The following is a 22214-nucleotide window of genomic DNA, read 5'->3' on the forward strand; positions in this document are numbered from 1 at the left end:
CTCGTTGTTTATGTGTCTGGTCCCCGGGATGGGAGTCCCGAGCGCTTGTTCTTCTTCTTTGGGCGCGCCCCCAGCAAGCGCTGTTCCTTCTGTCAGCTCTGGATCTGTGTTAAACTCAGGGTCCCCAGCTCAGACCTAGAGGCCAAGTATTTCTGAGGTGAGGGCGCCCCCTGCTGGCCCTGCTCAAAGGCAGTGACAGCTGGGTAAGCACAGTTGTCCTGGGGCTGGGGATCGAAACCAGCGTCATCTGCGAGTCCTTACAGGCGCCACTCATGCACCCATGCATGGCATGGGTGCGACTTCCAGTCTTATCACCAGTAATGACACGGAAAATGTTAGCTCTCTTGACTTTATTGCAGAAAAGTCCCAAAGCGCTGGAGCACGGTCCACGTCAGGGATCCTTGCCCAGAGCCTGCCCAGGTAGTCGCTTCTCAGAGCCTAAGTCTAGGAGTACCCAGACTGCGCGGGGCGTGGTCCGCGCAGGTGGGAGCATGGCACTTCCGGTCACCTATGTCAGCACAGGGAAAGCTTATATGATAACACACACTGAAGAGTGTGTCAGGCGTGTGCCAGGCACTGTTCTGAACATTTTACCCGGGTTAATTGATATAATCCTCATGCGGAACATATGAGGTAGGTACTATAATGGTCCTTCCTGTTGTACAAAGGAGGCACAGAGAGGCTAAGTAACTTGCCCAAGGACACACAACTGGAAAACGGTGGGACTGAGATTGCATCCTGCTCAGAGTCCATGCTGAGACCTACCTGCCAGGCTGCCTCTAGTTTCCTCATCTAAGAAATGAGCGCACCAGTCCCTCCCTGCCTTTCCAACCTGTCTGGGGCTGGAATAAGAGCGACAAGGTTAACATGCCTTGTCAGTTCTGTGGGTTGGGCCACAGGTGTGCGTCATCCCTGAGCTGTGATACCTGGACGGGACTGGGGAGACCCCTGTGATGCCATCGCATCCCTGAGCTGGGCTAGGGCTGCATTTCGTACTGCTGCTCAGTGGCCGTGTGGAAGTCCTCGAGCACCGACTGCAGGAACTCGAATGTGGGCCGCTCCTCGGGCCGGCTCCGCCAGCACTCGGCGATGACACCTTGGTACAGCTCAGGTGGGCACGAGTCCGGGCGCGGCATGCGGTAGCCACGCTCCAGGCTGCGGATGACCTCGGGGTTGCTCATTCCTGGAGGTGGAGGTGATGTAGAACAATGCTGAGAGGTGGCAGGCGCCACATACCATTGTCTCCTCCCTCGCAGGTCACCTGGCTGCCCACCTGGTGTCACCTTTAAACATTCTTTTATTTACTTTTCATTGCTTGGAGAACCACTAGAAATGAGGCTGTAGATTTTCTCCTTAGTGAGAGCAGTTCCTCTGTGGATGGGACCCGAGCTTGCTTATCTGAGATTGCCCTGCACACAGCCGAAGCTCATCACTCCCTGGGCAGGTGCTTCTTGAAAAGTCACCACCCGCTAACGAGGAGAGACCCTTCTGACATGGGGCTCGGGGCTGGGGGTTTTACAATCAGGATGGAGATTTTGGGAGTACATCCAAGGTGTCAGGCCAAGAGAGGGACAACCTGTCCTCAACTGAGCACAAACCAATTGGGAGTGAACTTGAGTTCAGACTCTGACCTTCACTTAATTTCAGGTTTGGGAGCTCACTGACCCCTACTGGAGGAAGGGAACACAGCCCTGTTGCCAAGAGCAATACTGAGGAAGGGGGCAGAAACCCACCCTTCGACTGGTATGCCTGGGTTTCTGGCCCCACCATCGAGACTCCATTCTGACATATTTGGGCAGCCCCAGGCACATGGATGGGATATCTGCCATCACAGCTGTGGGGACAGAACCCCAGAAAGCAGTTTCCAGGCTCTCGGCCTCACGTGGAAATGTGCTGGCTCAGGTAGTAAATGGCCATCAACTGTGATTGCATGGCCATCAGCTGTGGCTAATTGGCCATCAGCTGTAACCAGTGAGCCATTGGCCACTAATATAACTGCCGTGGCTACACTAGCAGAGAATGGGGGCTAGCAAGAAGATGGTAGCTGAGCCAGCAAGCAGCGGAGTGAGGGTTGAGAATTGTGTGGCTCCTGTTTCCTGTGTCTCCAACCCAGCCGCCAGCGAGACTATAGTGGTGTGACTCCCCTATCTATGGCTCCGTGGGTGTTCCTTTTTGGCCTCACCATATCCTGCGTTCTTATGTGGGGAGCGGGAGCTGAGACCCTGCATGACACCCTGCACAACACATGGCTCAGCAAGCAGGGTACGGTGCCGCCAAAGCTCTCCGAAGGATGGTGGAGCAGTGTGTGCGTATGGATACCCAGTCTGAGGAAGACCAGGAGGAGCAGCTACTGGAGAGCTGGACCCCCATGGAGGGGTGGGAAGACATGGACGGTTCCCCAACCAGCATAGGCTGGAGAAGGCGAAGGTCGTTGCAGCCCTGTAAGCTGGGAAGTGCTTGCTGAGGCCCTCACCCCCAGGTTGGGGAGGACTTGGAGCCCTCGCCCTGTGGAGGGGGCACAGATTGTGAGGCTCACAGCCCTGGCAAATGACTATGGACTATGGAGAATTGCCTTCCATCCCTAATTTAATGGACCACTTGACTGTTTGCTTGGGAATGTACCACCATGTAGTGGAATTGGCGGATTATGTTTGCTTTTGTGTCTTGACAGACCGCCATCGAGAATATGTAAGCACCTTGACTGTGAGTCGCTGTTGTTCTAGCACGGTGCCCTGAGAGGCCCAGAGAGTGGCAGTGCCCTGCGAGCCCTGGCTGTGTCCAGGAAGTTTGGCTGTGCCCAGAGAGAGTGGCAGTGCCCTGAGAGCCCTGGCTGTGCCCAGGAAGTCTGGCTGTGTCCAGAGAGAGTGGCAGTGCCCTGCGAGCCCTGGCTGTGCCCAGGAAGTCTGGCTGTGTCCAGAGAGAGTGGCGGTGCCGAGACGTCCTAGCTGTGTCTGGGGAGACTAGTGGTACCCTAAGAAGCCCAGGAAGTCTGGCTGTGCCCAGAAGTACTGGTGGTGCCCTGAGAAACCCTGGCTGTGTCCGGGAAGACTGGTGGTACCCTGAGAAGCCCAGGAAGTCTGACTGTGCCCAGAAGCACTGGTGGTGCCCTGAGAAACCCTGGCTGTGTCCGGGAAGACTGATGGTACCCTAAGAAGCCCAGGAAGTCTGGCTCTGCCCAGAAGTACTGGTGGTGCCCTGAGAAACCCTGGCTGTGCCCAGAGAGCCTGGCTGTGTCCAGGAAACTCACTCAGACATTCTCTGCATTTTCAATTGATAGAGGAAGAAAATGAGGCAGAAAATAGAAAACTTATCTCTTCAGGCCTGTTCTGGCAAGAAACCAGCACTAGAATTGATCCCACCTCTCCTTCAGTTTCCATTTGTATTGGTTTATCCATTCACACATTCATTCATTCATTCGTTCCTTCACTAAATCATTCCTTCGCTATATCATTCCATCCGTACATTTACTGGCATGGAACTGTGGGGACTGTAAAGCTGAATCCCAAACATCGTATATCTGGACAGCACTTAGCAGTACTCATTCCATTAATAAATATACCCATATTGAGCAGTACTAGGAAAACAAAAAGTTGAGTAGAACCCAGATCTGCTTTTAAGGAGAAGAGCCTGCCACGCACGATGCTGATGAGAACACATGAGCTAAGTTCTCTCTAGCACCTTTCTGTCCAGGGAAAATGTACTAGAAATGACATTTCACTTGGGTCAATGAACACTGATTAGGCTTCTGCCAGTTGAGAAGAAAGGCAAAGGCATTCTGAGCAGAGGGGACAACCTGGGGAAAGGCTCACAGGTGTGACAGGACATTGTGGAGCTGCCATGTGGCTCCTGGGCACCTGGGGCCACTTGCACTTACATTTTCCTGGCCACATCTAGCTGCAAGGGAGCTTGGGAAATGTAGTCTTTATTCTGGGTAGCCATGATGGAATGAAATGGGTTCTATCATTAAGGAAGAGAGGGAGAATGGATGGTGTGGGAAACCCAGAGAATTTGCACAAATTCCATTTAATATGGTAGGCAAGTGTTTTGTGGTGGCACCTGGGGTTGTGGCTGGAGGGGAACTTTGCATTTCATCCTGTAAAGCAGGAAAAGGAGCACACAGAAGAGCATTGAGTGTGTGTGTGTGTGTGTGGTAAGGTGTTAGCATGATCAGAACATCATTTAGAAGCTGTTCACCTGGTAGGTTCTGATTTTTGGTTTCTTTACCTTCAGATTCTTAATCACACCTAGATATGATTAGGTCTGAACACTGATTAGGCTTCTGCCAGGTGAGAAAAGAGTCAAAGACATTCTGAGCAGAGGGGACACCTACGTATACACTCTGGTGGCTTTTCCCATCCTTTGCCCCTGGGTGACCTAAGATTTCCCAAGGGACTGAATGTAATACAGAGGAGAGTGAAAGAAGGAAAAGAAAGAAAGGAGTGCACTGGCTTATGTGATTTGAAACCTGTTATCAGCCCTAATTTTCTGAGACCATCTCACCAACCTCCTCAAAGATGTCTGTGCTCACCTCAGTGGAAAAAGGGTGTCATGACATCAGTTCCTGCACTGATACTAATAGCAGATAAATCAACCAAGGTGGGGACTGGGTGGTGGGGGGTAAGGGGAAGTTTCCTCTCTGGAGCCGGATGTGTGCGTGTGTTTACATGTCTTACAGGTTGACCACAGACCAAAGATTTTCTGCTGAGAGTTCCAGTTTTAACAGACACACACTCAGAGCCATCAGATGGGTTTTCCTGCCAGTTAGAGCCCTCAGCTGAAACCCTTGGGGAGGAAAGCTCCTTCCTGTCCCTTTTCCCACCTGCTACAGTACCATCTGAGAAAGAAATGAAGTCACCACAAAATACTTGCCTACCATGTTGAATGGAATTGGTGCCAACTCTCTGGGTTTCCCACACCATCCATTCTCCCTCTCTTCCTTAGTGATAGAACCCACTTTATTCCATCATGGCTACTCAGAATAAAGACTACATTTCCTAAGCTCCCTTGCTGCTCAATGTGGCCAGGAGGATATAACAGCAAGTATAATGGGTGACTTCAGGGAGGAAGGTGGACTTTTATCTCGCCTTACTTCCTCCTGCTGGCTGAGAAGAGGACAAGATGGTAAAATGTGAGCAGCTGCCTTGGGCAATCAGATGACCTACTTAGAGACCTGGCAAGTGGAAGAAACCTGGGTCCCTGTAAATTTGAGGGGCAGACCCACTGACTGCCCACCTTTGGATGTTTATAAATTTAAGCCATTTTTACTTTGGGTTTTCTGTCCTTTACAGCCCAGCCTAAATCAAATTGATACAACTTCTAAATAGTTGATTTTGTTAAGCCACAGGGCAGGAAAGAGAGGCCTGAGCCTCCATGAGGGGATTGGTGCCCTCAGGCCCCACTGCTCTTGGTAGCTCACAAACCTGGGCAGACATGTCAATCAGTCTTGGGAGGGACAATCTGCTACCTTCATCTGTCTTCAAGAAATCCAGCAAGCATCCTAAGGAAATAGAATTCACAGCTGCATTTCTGTAAATGACCCTCCCCTGGCTATGGCAGCCTCCCCCCGGTGTGGGCTGCTCTCTACCCAGGGGCCGGAAGTAAGGTGGCGCTCTGTCAGATCTCTTGTCCACAGAGAAGATGTCCACCCACAGCATCAGAGTGTCTTCTGCTTTACAGGATTCCACCCTTGGTCCTCAGAGCACCCCTGAAGACAGCTAACATGCTCCCAGCTGCTCACAGAAAGTTAAGTTGCAGCCAGGTTCAGGGTTGCATAGCCAGGGAGCCAGGAGCAGAACCTACTTCTCTGACTCTAAGTATCGTGCTCATTCCTGGCATAATATTCGTGCCCCCTTCACCCTCTGTTGGTAGAGATTCTGCCTCTGAAGACCAAGGGTGCGAGAAAGCACCAGAAGGGAGAGATCTATCCCCTGGGGTTTGGTGCAGGGAACAAATGCAGCTCCTCTGTGGCATCTAAGAGCTGGGAGGGAGGCTCACCTGAGGTGTGGCTGAGAGGTGAGCAGGGGAGCCATTATGCCCCAGCTCAATGGCGACTTTTAAGAAACGATATTAGCATGGCCCCTGAGGATCCTACCAGAAGCACTGTGTGGTCAGTGTCACAGGAGGGAAGTCAAAGGCCAGGCCTGACTCCAGGCCCACGGCCCCGAGGGCTTGGCCACAGCCTGGACCTCAGAGGCCACCTCACCCAACCTCTCTTTCCATTGTGTTGTCAAATGTTTATATGGCTGTAAAAGGTCCCTTGGCTGGTAAGTGTTCGCAGTGGAACTAGAAGCATCTCTGGATGCCCAGCCTTCTGCTCTTTTGACTTTGCCTTGCTCTGCCCTCCCCAGTGGATGTCAGTCCAGGCACAGAAGACAAACTCCTAAATGTTGGTTGAAGTGCTCCTGAACTGAGGACACAGCTCTGCAGAACCATGTACCTGTCTTGTTTCTCACTGTCCTCCCTTCCCACCCCCATGCACGTGGAACAGCCAAGATGCACAAGACGTTGGCTAGTTGATTCAGCCCTCGGCTCAGCAATCCCCTGCAGAGGTCCCCTGGCCAGGCAAACCTACAGCAGCAGATAGGTCTCCACCTTAGCCCCCTACGTGTGGACCTTGTCCCCGCCCATCCCTGCCTCTGTCTAAGGAACACAGGCCCACGTGGGGCACCACCTCTGGCCATGTACTCGGTGACGATGTAGATGGGCTCCTTGGTGACTACGGCATAGAGACGAACCAGCCTCTCATGCTGGAGAGTTTTCATCAGGTTGGCCTCGTCCAGGAAGGCCTCTGGGGACATGGCTCCTTCCTTCAAGGTCTTGATGGCCACCTTCATGTTGTTTTTATAATAACCTGATCCCAGGGAGAGGTGGGGTGGGGTGGGGGGGAGAGAATGAAGAAGTCATTCAGAAGACCCAGAGGTCATGGGAGGTGATCCCTTAACCAAAGTCTACATAGACTTCTAGGAGCCATCTACCTGTAGAATATACAGGTGGGGAACTGAGGCCAGAACCCCCCCTGCCCCGCCTCCAGGCCCTGGGCTGGAATGTACAGCTCCTGAGGGTGATGGATGTGCCAGCTTATCTTGTAGGATGCCAGCCTGTCTCAGGCTATTGAGGAACAATGGTCTATGCTTCCATTACCTCATCTGTAAAATGGGTATCATAGCCTCTGTACCTTCTCCCTCACAAGCCTTTATGGGGAAGCAGGATGTGCTGGGCGAATCCTGAGCTTTCTATGCTTCAGGACGCAGGGTAGGGAGAGAGAGGCTCCTGGTGTGTCATATACTTACCCATCCAGACTTCGCCAAACTGCCCAGACCCGAGTTTCCTGACCAGCCTGAGAGACTGCCGGGGGATTTCCCATTCATCCTGAGCCCAGGGGTTCTGAGGAGCCAGGCTCACACAGGGATGAGTCAGCCTCTGGCATAAGCCATCCCCTTTCTCTGCAGTAGGGAAGAAGACATGGGGCTGGAGGTTACCAGAGACGCCTGACTGACATCTCTCCCTCGGGAGCCATATCATGTCCAGGAGTGTGTCCCACCCCTTCTTGCCAGCTCCACTCCCACCTCTAAGTGCGCGTTTGCACATGTGCACACACACTACACACACACACACACACACACACACACACACTTTGCAATTGTTTTGCATAAAGCAAGGCATGTTGTCATTGGCCTGCTCTCTCTAAGACTGAAAATACTTGTTACTCTCTAAGAGGTCACATGCTGAGCTAGCAGAGGGGATTAGGGAAACACACTTTGAATCATTATATTGACAGTTGTCAACTCCTTGGGTCTAACCTGGGGATAATCTCCCCCCTCTGCTCAAGAGGCACCGATGATTCATAAAATCTTGAGATTTTAGCAATAGGGAGATACAAGGGCTGCTCTGGCACAAGCCCCGCCCCCATCAGACACCCCCCTCTTACTAGAATAGTGCTGCACCAAAGCCTGGAGAGTGGGGAAGGTGATTCGGGGGGAGATGTAGTAGCCCCCTTCATCCAAGGAGCGGATCTTATAGTGTTTGATCACCTCGCCCTGGGTGGTCACATCCTTCACAGACAAGGAAAAGGCACCTAGAGGGATTAATAAAGACACAGGCATGAGCGTAAAGCATAAAGAGGGGAAGTCAGGATTAGGATTTGGGCTTCATTTCAATGCCTTGGAAAAAAGTTCCCTAAATTCTACTCTCCATTTTGACCACTTTCATCCCAATTATCTTTTCCTTCATCTCAACCTCAGCCCTCCTTGAAGCCTTCCCTATTGGCTCCATCTGACTGTTCTTGAGGTTTCTTCCAGAGTATCCCCAGGGAACCACAGAACTCTACAGCAGAGAGGACGTTCTCTTAGGAATCAAGCTGTGCCTCCGCTTGGGCATTTGGTCACTTTGCAATGGAGGGACTAGGAAGTTGATTGATTCATTCATTCTGGCTGACAAGGCTAGTTTTACTCCCACCTGCAATAGCAAATCGCCACCTCATCCACCCATGTCCAGGAGGAAGAGCATAAGCTATTTCCCAGGTGTTCTGTTGACATTCATTCACATGTCTATGTATTTTGTCATCTATGTTAATATTTACCTGTAAACAGGGGGTAGCAGATGCCAGGGTTTAAGAGCAAGTTGAGGCACGAGTCTCGAGTTGAGAAACTTCCCATAAGCTTAATGTTTTTATAAAATGTCTCTGTCCAGCTCTCTGGGAACCACGTCCCCCACTCTTTTTTGGAAGACGAGGAAGCTGAGGCCCAGAAGGGGAACATCGTTTGCCCAGGTTATTCTGCTAGTTAAGAGGCAGGTTTGGGGTCTCCGGGGTCCTCTCTCATGGTGCGCCTACCGCAAACAGTACCACTCTCCCCCGCCAGGGGTCAGGCTCGGACACCTCTTTTTCTGGGTGTGTAACTTTGATTTTCCTCTGCGTGGTTGGTCTTTAGGCATCTTTCCTCTCTTACCAGACCATCATCTTATCTCAAACCACTTTTCCCCTCCCATCTCCCTTAGCCATTGGATCTCTCTCATCACCTACTTGCGAAAGGATGCCACAGACCACACCACTCCTGAAACCCTAGCTCCAGCTACAAGTTGCAGACTGCCTTCCCCACCTCACCCTGGTAGGTGCAACTCTGCCCCAGTATCTAAGAAGCCAGAGAGTGGCTCTAATGAGTTCATTCATCCTCTCACCAGAGGAGTGAGGAAAAGGGTTTTCTCCCCATTTCCTCGCCTGCACCCTGTGTGCAGGGACTCAGAAAAGCCAAGGAGGCCTCGCTGCCCTCCACGCAGTGCCACTGCCCAAGCTCATGATTTAGGGCCTCTCACTTGCTCAGGCTCATCTAAGGGCCCGTCCCTGATATCTTTTCTACAATTTGGTATCCTTCTTAAAGGGGACCTCCAAATCCTATGAGCTTCAGATTCACAAAATCTAGACCCCTGCCTGCTTTTGGGCCATGCCTGAGCTCATGTAGGGTTGGGCTCCCACAGACTGAGAGTTCTTCACCCTACAAGGACCTGAGACTAGACCGAGAAGCCGCTGGACTGAGAAACTAGTTGGTCCTCACATGGCCATCAACAGACTGAGGTTTGAGAGGCTAAGGCACGTCCTGGAGACCACATGGGGCTAGAACTTGCTCCCCCTGCTTCTGAGGGCACTGTTCCTTCCTGCCTTGCATCCACTGGCCGTGGCTTCCAGATGCGGATGGAGCCGCCGGCCCCAGCTCCATCCGGCCAATGCCCAGCTTCCCAGGGTACCAAGAACAGGAGGGGCTACCCCACCCTTAGAGAACCTTTTCCTCTTCCACACTAAGGTTGGGGGCCCCTATCCCTCCAGAGGGACCCTTAGCCATAGGCAATGATAAAAACATCATCTCCAGGATGAAATGACACGATGTCTGGGATTTGCTTCAAAAAATAGGGTCAGGTGGGGATATACATGAAACAGGACTGACTGAGCTGATCATGGTTGAAGCGGAGTGTTGGGTACAAGGGATTCTATTACGCTTGTCTGTCTACTTCTGTATGTGTTTAAAATATTCCACAACAACAACAAAACATTTACGTCATCTCCAGTGATTCCCATGTTGTTTCTTGGACATAGGTGCTCTGCCATGAAAATGGAATAGTGGCAATATCCTATACATATCATATAATTGAATGCATCCATTGGCACATTTCAGGAAATGCTATACCGAGCACCCCGACTTATCAATGCACCCCTCCTCCTCCTTAAACGGCCCTGACCTGTTGAGAGGCAGTGAGGCCGAGGGCTGTCCCTGGAGCCTCACAGTGTGTTATAAGCAGCTCTTTGTCCAGCTTTTGCTGCTCTGGTGCTTCCACTCACGGCAGATCTCGAGTCATGAATGGAGCTGTGGGACAAGGCTGTGGGGTTCTCCTACTAGGCTAACCTCTGTCCGTTCTCACTGTCCCAGCCACAGGGAACCAAACTCACAGTCCAGCCACCCTCCTCCCCTTCCACTGATGTCACTGTCGTCACCTCCTCTAGTTAAAAATTGGCTGCAACAGGTCCCGATGTGCAATGTCCTGATAAACAAAGGTTTTCTCTACACTACTTGGGAAATTTCCCTCCAGTCATCCCAAGTTAGGCCAGCTTGACACATTTTTTAGCTTGAGAAGCTATTCAGAGCCTCTTAGATGATTGGGCTCTGACATATATTCACTATTGATCTCATGTGAGTCATTTCCTCCCTCAGGGACTCAGTTTCCTCATCTTTCAAATGGGGATATTGGCCCAGTATATCAAAGAAGGAAGACTAGTGGTAAACGTGTTCCAGGAAGCATATACAATAAGGTTCATAGCAGCAATGGTCATATTAGCCCCAACCCCATGTCCCCCAACTGGAAACAACCTCATGTCTCCCAACATTAAAATGGTAAAATAGCTGCCAGGATGTTCACATACTAGGTTCTGCATAGCAATGAAAGTGAGCAGACTACTGCCATACTCAACAACGTGAGTGAATCCATTATGAGCTGAATTCCGTCCCCCCCAAATTCCTGTGTTGAAGTCCTAACCCTCAGTACATCAGAATGTGACTATATTTGGAGATGCCGTCTTTAAAGAGATGATTATATTAAAGTGAGGTCATTAGGATGGACCCTAATAAACAGACTGGTGTCCTTATATGAAAAAGAGATTAGGACACACACACACACACACACACACACACACACACACACACACACACAAGACCATGTGAGGACACAGCAAGAAGACGGCCATCCCAAGCCAAGTAGAGAGGCCTCAGAAGAAACCAACCCTGCTGCCTCATCGTGGAGCTTGATCCTGGACTTCCAGTTTCCAGAACTGAAGAAATACATTTCTGTTTTTTAATACCCCAGTTTCTGTTACTTCGTTACAGTAGGCCTAGCAAACTAGTATAGAATCTCACAGATAATACTGAATGAAAGGAACAAGACATGAAAAAATAAAAATAGTATGATACCATTTGTATAAAGCTGAAAAACATAAAACAAAGAAAAGCAAGGAGGGATTTCCCTCAGTCAGGATCGTGGTGACCTCTGGGCGGGTGGGGGCGGGGGGGAAGTTGAAAGGGGTACAAGTGGAAGAGTGAGGGATATTCTCTCTTGTGGTTACACAGGTGTTTACTTACTATGACTTTATGTTTATACTTATTATAATTTACATATTTTCATTGGTAATTTATGCATTTTTATATTTTATAATAAAAAGACTTTAAGAAGGAAAGAAGGAGATAAAACTATGGAAGGGAAAGAGAAAATCCCAAGGCCTCAAGGTGGTGGCAGAAATGTTTTGCTGAGTCAGTGAATCCCTGGGTCCCCCCAGTTCTCCACAATCACTGCCCCCTTCTTTTATATCCAGCCACAGGCCATTCCCCAAACTTGTTACCTTCCAGGCTCATGCAACTGTTTGAGGTCACAGCCTCTGGGTGAGATTCTCTCTAAGGATTCTTTCCGCTCCCAAATCCTTTGAGTCCAGAATGTGGCTCTGGGTTACACCCCCTCTTCTGACCCCACCAGCCTCAGTGCTCCTGCTGACCCACAGCTGATACAAGCCAGCCTGGAGTGGGAGCAGCTCTCCAATTGCCTGGCCAACTTGAGCTCCAGGTGCATTTCCAGCCTGGGTGATGGCAGAACTGTTCGTGGGTACAGCCTCAAGCTCAATTGCTGGGCACTAGCCAGGCTGCCCAGGTGGGCCTGAAGTGGGAGGGAGACCCAGGCTGGAAGCTGTCAGGATCTCCTGGCTGGCGTTCCTCTCCCATTGCACTCACAGCAGCCAGGCCTCCGGTGGGGGCTTCTGGGAGCTGCACAGGGAGGCGAAGGTGGCCGCCCATGCTTACCTTTGTTGGTTTCACTCTCTCTAATAAGAAAGGAGCCCGCCTTATTGATTGGAGCCAGAAGCTGCCTCTCAGCATTTTTCCGGCTAATTGATCTGAAGAACCACCTGGAAAAGGACAAAGGCAGGCAAGTCTCAGAGAGTGGCCATGCTTCTCAGAATATTCTTATCCAACCCTCCCTCCTAAGCTATACCCCTCTCCCAAAGAAATGCAATATGTCATCACGTTTTCAGGTTAACCCTGAGGAGGAACTCAGGGCATCTTGAGACACAAAATGCCCCCTGTCCCTTTGCTCCCTTTCCTTTCCTCTTTCTATCAGTGGATGGACTTACTGTTTTCTTGAAATGAAACAAGAACATTATTTGGGTGCCCTTTGTTAATTTTGTTCTGGGAAAAGGTATCCAACCACCTTCCCTCAGAGCACAGCCTCCTTGGAGCATGATTCCCACCAGGGTCCCCCTGAGCAGGGACTGGTCAGTGTGGAAGTGTCCTATGGTCCTGCATGCTGTTCCTGGGAAGGGCACAGGTCCCTGAATGCTGGGTGAGGAACCGCCCAAGGGCGACCATCACTGGATAAGGAACACCAGGTGAGGTCACCAACCCCATGCCAGCACTTTGCTCACGAGTTTGACAGACTGAGCTCTTGCAGGGGAGAAGCCACGTCTTACTCATTTTGCAGCTTCCCCAGTCCTCAGACAGAGCCGGGCTCTGGGTTCTGGTTGCATACTGCATACTGTGAGAGTGAGTTAATGTCTGAGGCCCTGGCTGGACCAGGAGGACCTTTCGGTGCTGTGTGGAAATGGGTGTTGGCGGTGCTGCTCTCCTGTCAGCCAATTCTGAATGAGGCCACCGTCCTGGGGATCCCCTTGATGTCTGAGCCCTGGATGCCTGCCCACTGGGGACACTGGAGGAGTGGTAGCTGATCACAGTGCCTTGCTGTTAGCTTGCAAGGCCAGGGGACATGAGGGATGTTTCTATCCAGGTAAGACAGGAAAGGGATCGTTCTCGTTTTATAGATGGGAAGAGTCAAGTGCTCATAGAGGGGCAACTCCCTCAGTTTCACAGTGATTTAAGCATTGTCTTGGCTGGCACACAAGCCTTGCCCAGCAGTTCCCGTTCCCTGCCCTTTCCCTTCTCCCTCTGTGCTGGGTGCGCATGGGCTCACTTTTGAGCCACTCTCTAGCCTCACCCTGCACAGCAGCCCACAGAGCAGAAGCAGTGAGCACTCCTCTGCTTTGAGGGGCCTTTTGTGTGTCTACTTACTTTTCCACTTCCAGGGTCTCTACTTGGGCCACAAAGTTGCTGGGTACATAGCCTTCTCTTCCTGTGACGAGAGACTTGGCCAACCACCAGTCTCCAGCTCTAAGGGACGAAGGGAAAAACAGAAATGGCACAGTGGCTCGTACAGGCCTCTCTGTGGGGCCGCTCACAGTCTCTGTGACATGGTCTCACCCCTGCGAGGCCGAAGGCTCACAGTGGCACACGGTCTGGCAGATGACAGGGAACTTGTGCCAGTTGCTCAGTGAGGTGGGAGTTATTTGGGTTATTTGAAACTCACCGAGAATCTGACAAGCCTAAGGTGTTCCTGCTCCAGGGGAGAAGCAGGGATGTCACAGCCTGCGGGGGCAGTTTGTCCAGATAGCCTGACCAACCCAGGGGGCCCCCTGTCTTATGTGAGTAGCCTTCCTCTTCATTAATGGGCATCTTTTAGAATGCAGTGAGCGAGTTGGGACCGGGCAGAAATACAAAGCAGGCAGAAGGCTGCTGATGAAAAGAGGAACCGGGCAGCCCACCAATGGACACAAGTTCAGGGTTTGGGCTCAAGGTCATTGCAGAAACTTCAAGGACAAAAGCACACCCTCAGGACTCTATAGGATAAGCCAGACATTTGAAAGCAGATTCTGGAGGATTTTTTGAGGAGGAACACTGGAAATAAACGCTAGCTGGTCTCACCAGTAGAATCCCATGTGAGACCTTGTCTGGGAAACAAATATGGACACAACTGACTCCAACCCAGAGTAGTAAAGGAGCAGGTAGGCGAGTGCTGTGTATGTCCGGAGGGCTGCACAGAGCAGGTGACATCAGAGGTTGGTTTTGAAGGAGCAGTTAGATTTCGACAGCAGGGCAGGAAGCCACCTCACCAGGAGGACTTTGGAAAGGCAGGTGGAAAGAAGATGGTTTGGTCAAGTGCGAGAAGATGCTGAGTGACAAGGCTGGGCGGCAGGGCAGTGGAGAAGATATTCTGGAGGCAGCCGTGGAAGGCGAGCTGGAGTGGGGTGAGGCACATGGGCGGATGGGTGGCAATCACGCAGGGACAGGGAGCCGCAGAGACCTCTGACCCAGGGACGGCATTCTGGAAACTCACTCCTTTAGGATCTGCAGCTTCTCCCCCTTCAGCATCTGCAGGTCACGGTCATTCGCTGCCGTGTAGTCATACAGCGCCACCGCGAAATGATCCTCTAGAGGGAACAAGGAAGAGAAGGCCACTGCTGGGCCCACTGCACTAATGGGAGGGCCTGGGGTAAATCTGTGCCACGAGCCATGGTCTGACCACTGAGAGGGTCAGGAAGAGACAGAGACATAGGGGAGCTCGGGGAGCCTTCTTGTTCACCGATGCAGAAGAGGAAATTTTGTCTGGCAGACCAACCTCCTGACCCTGCTGCTGGGAACAAGGGTGAGCTGCCCCTCAGAGTTCATCCCGCCTACACTTCTGGACCCCATCTAGAGGCTGCCAGGCCTGGACAGGGCTGGTGTGTAAGGGAATCCATAGCCCGAAGGTCTAGGGAGATCTGCTATATGGACATGATGGCCGCAGACCCAAGTTTGAGAACCAGTGTTGGTTAATCCCTTATTGCCTCGGGGACACTTCAGCTTCCTCTGTCTTCCCCTTCCCCACCTGCCTCTTCCTACTTCTATTGCAGAGGGGGCAGTGGTCTTGGAACATGGCAGCGGTCACCATGCCCAGGGCGCCATCGTGGAGCTTCTGGCTGGCAGTACCCCTGACTTGCTGGTGGTCCCTGGAACAGAGGTGGGGAGAGAGCTTGGCATGTCGTCTTTCAAATGACCACTGCTAGCTCTAAGGGCTTTTCTGCACCGCTCTGGGGAGCCAAGGCCCACCTGGAAAAGGTCACCTGGAGACCACCAAGCATCCCCCAGGAGTAGATGACTCATCTCTATTGCTAATGTGTGGCATGGTCGTGGGCTAGTCACATCCCCGTGGTGGGAAGAGGGGTTTTTGAATAGATGACAGAGGCCCCCTCTCGTTCTGAGATTCAAGTTCTCGTGCCAAAGGCAGTTAGTTTATTTCCTTCCTCTGGGTTTCTTTCCTGGAGATATGAGCCCTCTTCTCCCCCACCACAGGAAGTGAAGGATGGCCTCTGTTGGTAGTTAATCATGATCTCCAGCAGGATAAGAGACACTAACTCCGTTCCAGCACTTTGCTCATGAGTGTGACAGACGGAGCTCTTTCAGGGGAAAAGCCACGTCTTACTCATTTTATAGCTTCCTTGGTCCATCAGCTGGGCTCTGGGTCCTGTTTGCTCCATGCATACCGTGTGAGTGAATGAATGGCTGAGCAGACCTTTCCTGGCGTTGTGTGGAAATGGGCTATGAGGATGCTGGGTATTCTGCTCTCCTGTCAGCCCATTCTGAAGGGGGCCACCATCCTGTGAGCCCCTCCCTCAGGAATGCTGAGGTCGTTTGTTATGCCACCTCCACCGTCCTGCCCACCAAAGTGGAAGAGGAGCCTGGGGGTTGAGGGAGGGTGGTGTGGGTGGTTAGAAGGTCAGCAGGGCCTTTTGAAAGTGGGCTGGGAAAGTAGGAAAAAGATGGTGCATCCGCACAGAACAGAGCGAGGGCTGAGGGCGGAGGCGCAGAGCCATGGGCCCTCGCCCTTTGAGGTGGGCGGTTACATCTTTGAAAGCCTAGGTTTCATGATGCTGTTTGTATTTACTGTAACTCATGTCTTTTTGTGTTCATTTAGTGTATAAAGTCCTTCAAAAAAAAAAACACACAAAAAACTCAGGCTCAGGTACACTATAGGAACTCGTACTTGTTTCCTAGAGAGGCCCCCAAGGGCAGGTGAAGCTGGGTCAGAGCTAGGCCTTACCCCTAGCTGCTCCTGGCTCAGCCTCTCCCTAACCCTCTCCTGTCTGACCCTACAGGGCCTGCACTCCCCCTTCTCCAGGAAGCTCTCCCAACTGAGCCCCTGATCTAACTGCATGAAGCCGGGACCTGGGGAGATGCCCTGTGGAACCTTAGCTTCCAAAGTGGCCCGTTCTTACCGTGATCCGGATTTGTGTCGAGAGGTGCAGGAGCCAGGTGGTTAAACACGACCTGCAGCAGAAACACACGTACTCTGCATTAGTTCAACGCCCCCCGGCCTGAGCAGGGCCAGCTGGGCGGTGGGTAAGAGGCTGTGGGTCTCAGCTGGGTGGTCTGTGGGGAGCTGCTCTGTTGGCACAGGAGGTTGCTCAGGTAGATTCTATACAAGCTGCCGCAACTCCCAGGTCCCAGCGCCATACTGCACAACCCCGGGCCACCTGACCATATACATAGTTAGAGGAGGGGTATGTGGGGATGCCCCAAGTTTGTAAGAGGCAGCTGTGGAATGGGGTGAGGGTGGGGGGTGAAACACATCACCTGGGTTAAAATCTTGGTTCTGCCATTAAATGGTGAAGCTGAAAAAGGGTATTTGTTCTTAAGGAAAATTATTTAAAAGTGTATTTCCCTAAAACTCGTTCAACTTGACATATGTGCTATAAATAATCTTTGTGTTTGTAGTCCATATTTATTAAACACAATTTTGAAGTAACATTTTGCAAACTGGCATGTACAGTATGGTTCCATTGAAAATATAAACACATAATATAAATTACACCGAGAAAATGGTCTGGAGGTAGGAGCTCTGAAATGCTAACACTGGGGATCACTGGGTAGTGGGATAATAAGTACTTATAATTTTTTCCATAATTAATATGTATAATTAATTGACATTTTAAAAGTAAAAACATTCCAGGCTTGACTACTTATTGACATGCAACTTTGGGGACATTACTCAGGCTAAGTTTGAGTTGGCCCTACTATCATTCATTCATTCAACAAACATTTCATTGATCCCTGCCCAGCCCTGCACTAAGTTGGGACAGAGATAGATAAAATGCCTAGTTTATCTGAAAAATGGGAGTAGCAATCCCCACCCCCATCAGGTCACAGTTGGAGTAAAGTGATGGCCAGATAGATGTTCCTGTGGGGGTAGAGAGAGCAGGAGAGGGGAATCCAGGCGTGACTTCCAACTGCCCCCAACCAAAAGGGAGTAGGTGGCCAGGCAGGGGGGACACAATTGTCTGCTAACGGCCTTGCAAACAAACCAGAACTGCGAGATAGGCTCCATGAGCACTTGTGGGCCTGCTGGGGAGGTGAGTATCAGTACCCTCCAGTCTTAGGATGTCTCAGACCAAGGGAGGAAGCTCTTTAGAATGCTGGCACAGTGCCAGGAAGTGGACAGTGATTTCCAGGAGCTTCAGGGTAGGGGTGGGGGTAGCAGATATTACTAAATGCCCTAGACCCTTCCCCACCACACCCTTTTCTCAAGCTGATCTCCTTGATTTTATTTTCTCTTCAAGGCTGTGCTTGTTCGATGAAAACTGGCTGAGAATTATTGGGGGCTAACCATGTCCAGTCCTGTGCTAAAGGCAATATGTTATTGTACTGCATACTTGTATCTACATGGCATCTTGTTACAGCCCTATCAGAAAGGCACTTTTACTATACCCATTTTACAGCTGCAGAGACTGAGGCATAGGGGAGTTAAGTAGTCTACTTCGAAGACACAGCTAATAGATGTAGCAATCTGACTGCTGAACAGCTTACTATACTGCCACAGCAACGTGAACTGGGGTGAGGGTCTTTTGGTCGGAGCCCTGAATTATCTAGAGATGGTGCTGGGGCTGGCTGGAGACCAGGAGCAGCCCCCAGGCAGACACATGCGCTCTGGGCTCTCCCTCCTCCCCCTCCCTCTCCAGCTGGGAACAGCGATCACTCACCAGAGGCGGCAGGGGTGGGGGTTCTCTGCTTTGGGTGCTGACCTTCACAGGGCTCCATCGGCCCTTCCCCTTCTCCTTGACCTGCTTTTTGCTGCTCACCACTCCCATCCTGTCAGAGAGCACACAGCAGATTGGCGATGTGAGTAGGTCTTCAGAGCCTCTGTAAGAAAGAGCTCCTCCAAACTGCTTCTGGGTGGCCAATTAGAAAGGTGGGGTGGAAGTGGGAGGTAGTGAAGATCAGAGTCAGAATATAGAGTCACCGGAATATGGTGAAATAAACTTGCAGCCATCTTTTCTCCAAGAGCAGGAAGAAGTGGCCCAAAGAGAAGAAATGACTGGATTTAGGAATCAGGGACCATATGACCTGAGGAAACTACCAGAAACTGTTGGGGTGAACCTCAACTCTGTGGGGATGGGAGTCTTGGCATCTAGAAAGAGTTTGACCAATGTGACTGGTGGTCTGGATTTTAGTTGTCATTTGGTTTGCCACTTGGGAAAGTCACATTTCCTCTCTTGACCCATGTTAGAACACGTCTGAGGTTCTTGCCAGCTCAGATTTTTCAAGTCAGATCTTATAAATTTAGGGCACACAGATAGTACAGGCAGCTAAGGCCGATTGCATCTTCTTCAGTAATACTGGGAAATCTTTTTTCAGAGGTGAGAGAAATATGGTCAAGATGTTTCCTGGGCAGAGAATCATAGGATGATTCTAGATTCACATAGAATCTAGATGGGGAAGACTCTAGATTCGTGGCCACCACCACCGCCACCCTCATTCCAGGGGCTGCTATTTAGGGAGGGCTTACTCTTGAGCAGGAACGTCACAAACCTTCTCCTGTATTATCCTTGCAGCTCTCTAAAATAAGTGTAAGTAGATATTATGACTGTCCCAGGACTGAGTTTCGAGACGTTAAAGACCTGGTTCATGATCAACTAACCCATGCAGAGCCAACCTGGCTTCTGGCTGACCCCAGACCACCACACTTCACCTCACGCCTGGCCCCTCCCCAACAGGAAAGCACCTTGAGTTTCTGCTCTTGTCTGATGGGCTATGTGGTTGGAGGTGGGGTCCTGATTGCCCTTGGACGTATGCACTGTATTTCATCAATTCTGAGATGCACCTTTCTCACATTTTAATATCTCTGAAACCAGAGTGTGTCTCACACTTGATTATGCTTCATAGAGTAATTAGTAGCATCTTGTTTTCTCTTTTAGTGATACATAAAATAAATTCCCGCCTTCTAAGCAGTGGTGTCTTAAATTCAATAAAACACGGAAATGCTTTTCTTCCAGAGAGCTGAAGGCACATGCCTTATATTATTTCTCCTCAAACTCACTATGGAAAAAGAAAAGAGTATAATAATTTTGAATGTAGAATAGAGAGCCATAGTAGCAAATAATCCATAAGTATTTTTCGAATACGCATATGCTTTACATACAGAACATTTGTAACACTGTACATTTGTAAAGAATAATACTTTCTATATTTAAGTAATTTCTTTATGTCAGATCAGCTTTAACATCAGATGAAATATAATGCCAAAGTTACAGGTCAACATTGAGTTTTCAGAGATGTTTGGGTATCAGAATTTTGGATACAGGATTATGGGCTTGTATTAGGAATGGCAACTGAATTTTATCAGGTGCCTATTTAGTATCTGTTAATATGATAGTTTTTATTTTTTAATATGTTGATGTAATGAATTACATTGATAAATTTTTTGGCATTAAAATATCCTTACATTTTGGAATAAAAGTTACTTGGTTACAGTGAATTAGTCTTTTTAATATGTGGATGAATCCTATTTGCTAATATTTTATTTCAAATGAGAATCTATGTTCTCGTGTGGAATTTGTCTCTGAGGAATTAGCATTAAGATGATGCTGGTTTCATAACACATACTGTGGAGCTTTCTGTCTTACTCTATGGTCTTGCATAGTTTGATAATGTTGGGATTGTCTATTCTTTAAAGGCTACATAGAACTCAGCTGGTAAGTCATCTGTTCCTGGTGCCTTTTAAATTGTAGATCTTTAAATACAGTTTCAACTTCTTCTATTGAAATTTATCTGTTCAGACACATCCCGGTTTTTTATGTTCCCATTTTCTCTCCTCCTTGCATCATTTTGATGATTTATATGATTTATAGGAGATCTTTAATTTCCGCCACATTTTCCAATTTGTTGCCATAAAATTCTAAGTAGTATTGTCTTATAATTATTTCAATCTCTTCTCTTTTTGATTATGTCTTCTTTCTTGTTTCTAACATAAATTAAGTGTACTTTCAATAATAATTATAACTTTTAATTGGATAAAATTATCTGAAGGTTTCTATGACTGAATAAAGTTTTAACCTAACTTTAAAATTATGAAAAAGAAGACTGTAATCAAAACAGCATGAAATTTGAATAAGAATAGACATATCACCTGTGGAGCAGAACAATAGGCATGCAAACAGAGTCTAGTACATATGAGAACTGCATATATGTAAAAGGTGGCATTTTAATTTAGTGGAGAATTGAGGGCTTAGTTTAATAAATGGTATTGGGAAAATGGCTATCTACCTACAAGAAAATAGTTGGACCCCTACCTCATACCATATTAAGAGATAAATTCCAGGTGTACTGAAGAAAAATATTAAAAAAATAAAAGAATTTAATTGGAAAAAAATTTAGAAGACAATACATGTGACCCAGAGTTTGGAAATAAGAATTGACAGAGATAGAATAGCCAGAAGCAAAAAGACGACAAAAAGACACAGTCATAGCAAAAAGATAAATTCATAAACATTAGAGGTATTATTACATGGTATATAATAAACCATCATGAAGTTAGTAGATACGCAACAGATTAGGGGAAAGATTTGCAAAGTGTATGGCAGATAAATGTCTATTTATAATATACACAGAACTCATGAGCATTGATAGGAAGTATGGGTCTAGCATACAATCCACTCAATAGAAAAATGTGTAAAGATTATGAATAGGCATTTCATCCAACTCAAATCCAAACAGCTAAATAAATGAGAAAAATGTTAAAATTACCAAATGGAAAATCCAAGTTAAGATAACAATAAAATATCACATTACATCAGTAAATTTTGGGGGGGGGGGAATGAAAGGAATGATAATAACAATTGTTGATAATAAAACAAGAGAAAATTGTGTTTTTCTACATTTCAGGTACAAAAGTATTTATTAAAGTTACTGTAATTTCATCTGTTCTTCCCCACTCCATTTCTAGAATGAAACCTCTATGAGGTTTGAGATATTTGTTTTATTCATCATCAAATCTAAATTGCTAAAACAATGCTTGGCAAGGTATAAAAGCTTAATAAATATTTATTGAACAAATAAAATATAAAATATTAATGACCTTTTAGAAAGCAATCTTGCAAGTTCTATTAAAATTTTAAAATACACATACCTTTTGATTTACAATCCTACTTCTGAGACTCTCACAGAGTAATAAAACATCATTATATAGGAATATGTGAGATATCAAAATGTTAATTGCAACAATAGTTGTAGTAGCAAAAAAAAAGAACAAAACATTTAAAAAAGTTTTGTAATTCCTCACCAAGTGGGGAATTGTTGAATAAATCTGTACTCTAAAAGTCTGTAAACTATTACTCAACTATTTAAAAGAATGTGCTAGATCTTTACCAGTGAGGCTAAGCGGGTTTTCTGCAATTTGCCATTACGTGAAAAAAGGAAGATGCAAAGATGTGCATGATGTTATTCTATATTTAGAAATACTAAAGAATGAGAAAAGAAAACTTTAGGTTAGGCATGTGTGCGTGTTTTTATACTACATGAGAGAGGTTTGGGAGGATGAACACCCAGTTG

General features: G+C 48.5%; 1 protein-coding gene across 1 annotated transcript in view; it reads right to left on the minus strand.

The window, feature by feature from the left end:
* Window positions 1-333: 333 nt before the first annotated feature.
* BLK (BLK proto-oncogene, Src family tyrosine kinase) overlaps window positions 334-22214 on the minus strand; it is a 50277-nt gene continuing 28396 nt past the window's right edge. Inside the window, exons 2-12 of the mRNA XM_074338724.1 lie at window positions 18368-18476; window positions 16607-16658; window positions 14689-14782; window positions 13587-13685; window positions 12327-12430; window positions 7928-8074; window positions 7290-7442; window positions 6671-6850; window positions 5340-5497; window positions 4501-4528; window positions 334-1294 (exon numbers count right to left, since the gene is read on the minus strand). Coding sequence (XP_074194825.1) covers window positions 978-1294; window positions 4501-4528; window positions 5340-5497; window positions 6671-6850; window positions 7290-7442; window positions 7928-8074; window positions 12327-12430; window positions 13587-13685; window positions 14689-14782; window positions 16607-16658; window positions 18368-18475 — 1440 coding nt within the window. The 5' untranslated portion in view covers window position 18476 and the 3' untranslated portion in view covers window positions 334-977. The remainder of the gene's footprint in view (window positions 1295-4500; window positions 4529-5339; window positions 5498-6670; window positions 6851-7289; window positions 7443-7927; window positions 8075-12326; window positions 12431-13586; window positions 13686-14688; window positions 14783-16606; window positions 16659-18367; window positions 18477-22214) is intronic.

This window comes from Rhinolophus sinicus, linkage group LG07 (genome assembly GCF_036562045.2).
Source record: "Rhinolophus sinicus isolate RSC01 linkage group LG07, ASM3656204v1, whole genome shotgun sequence".
Classification (NCBI taxonomy): Eukaryota; Metazoa; Chordata; class Mammalia; order Chiroptera; family Rhinolophidae; genus Rhinolophus; species Rhinolophus sinicus.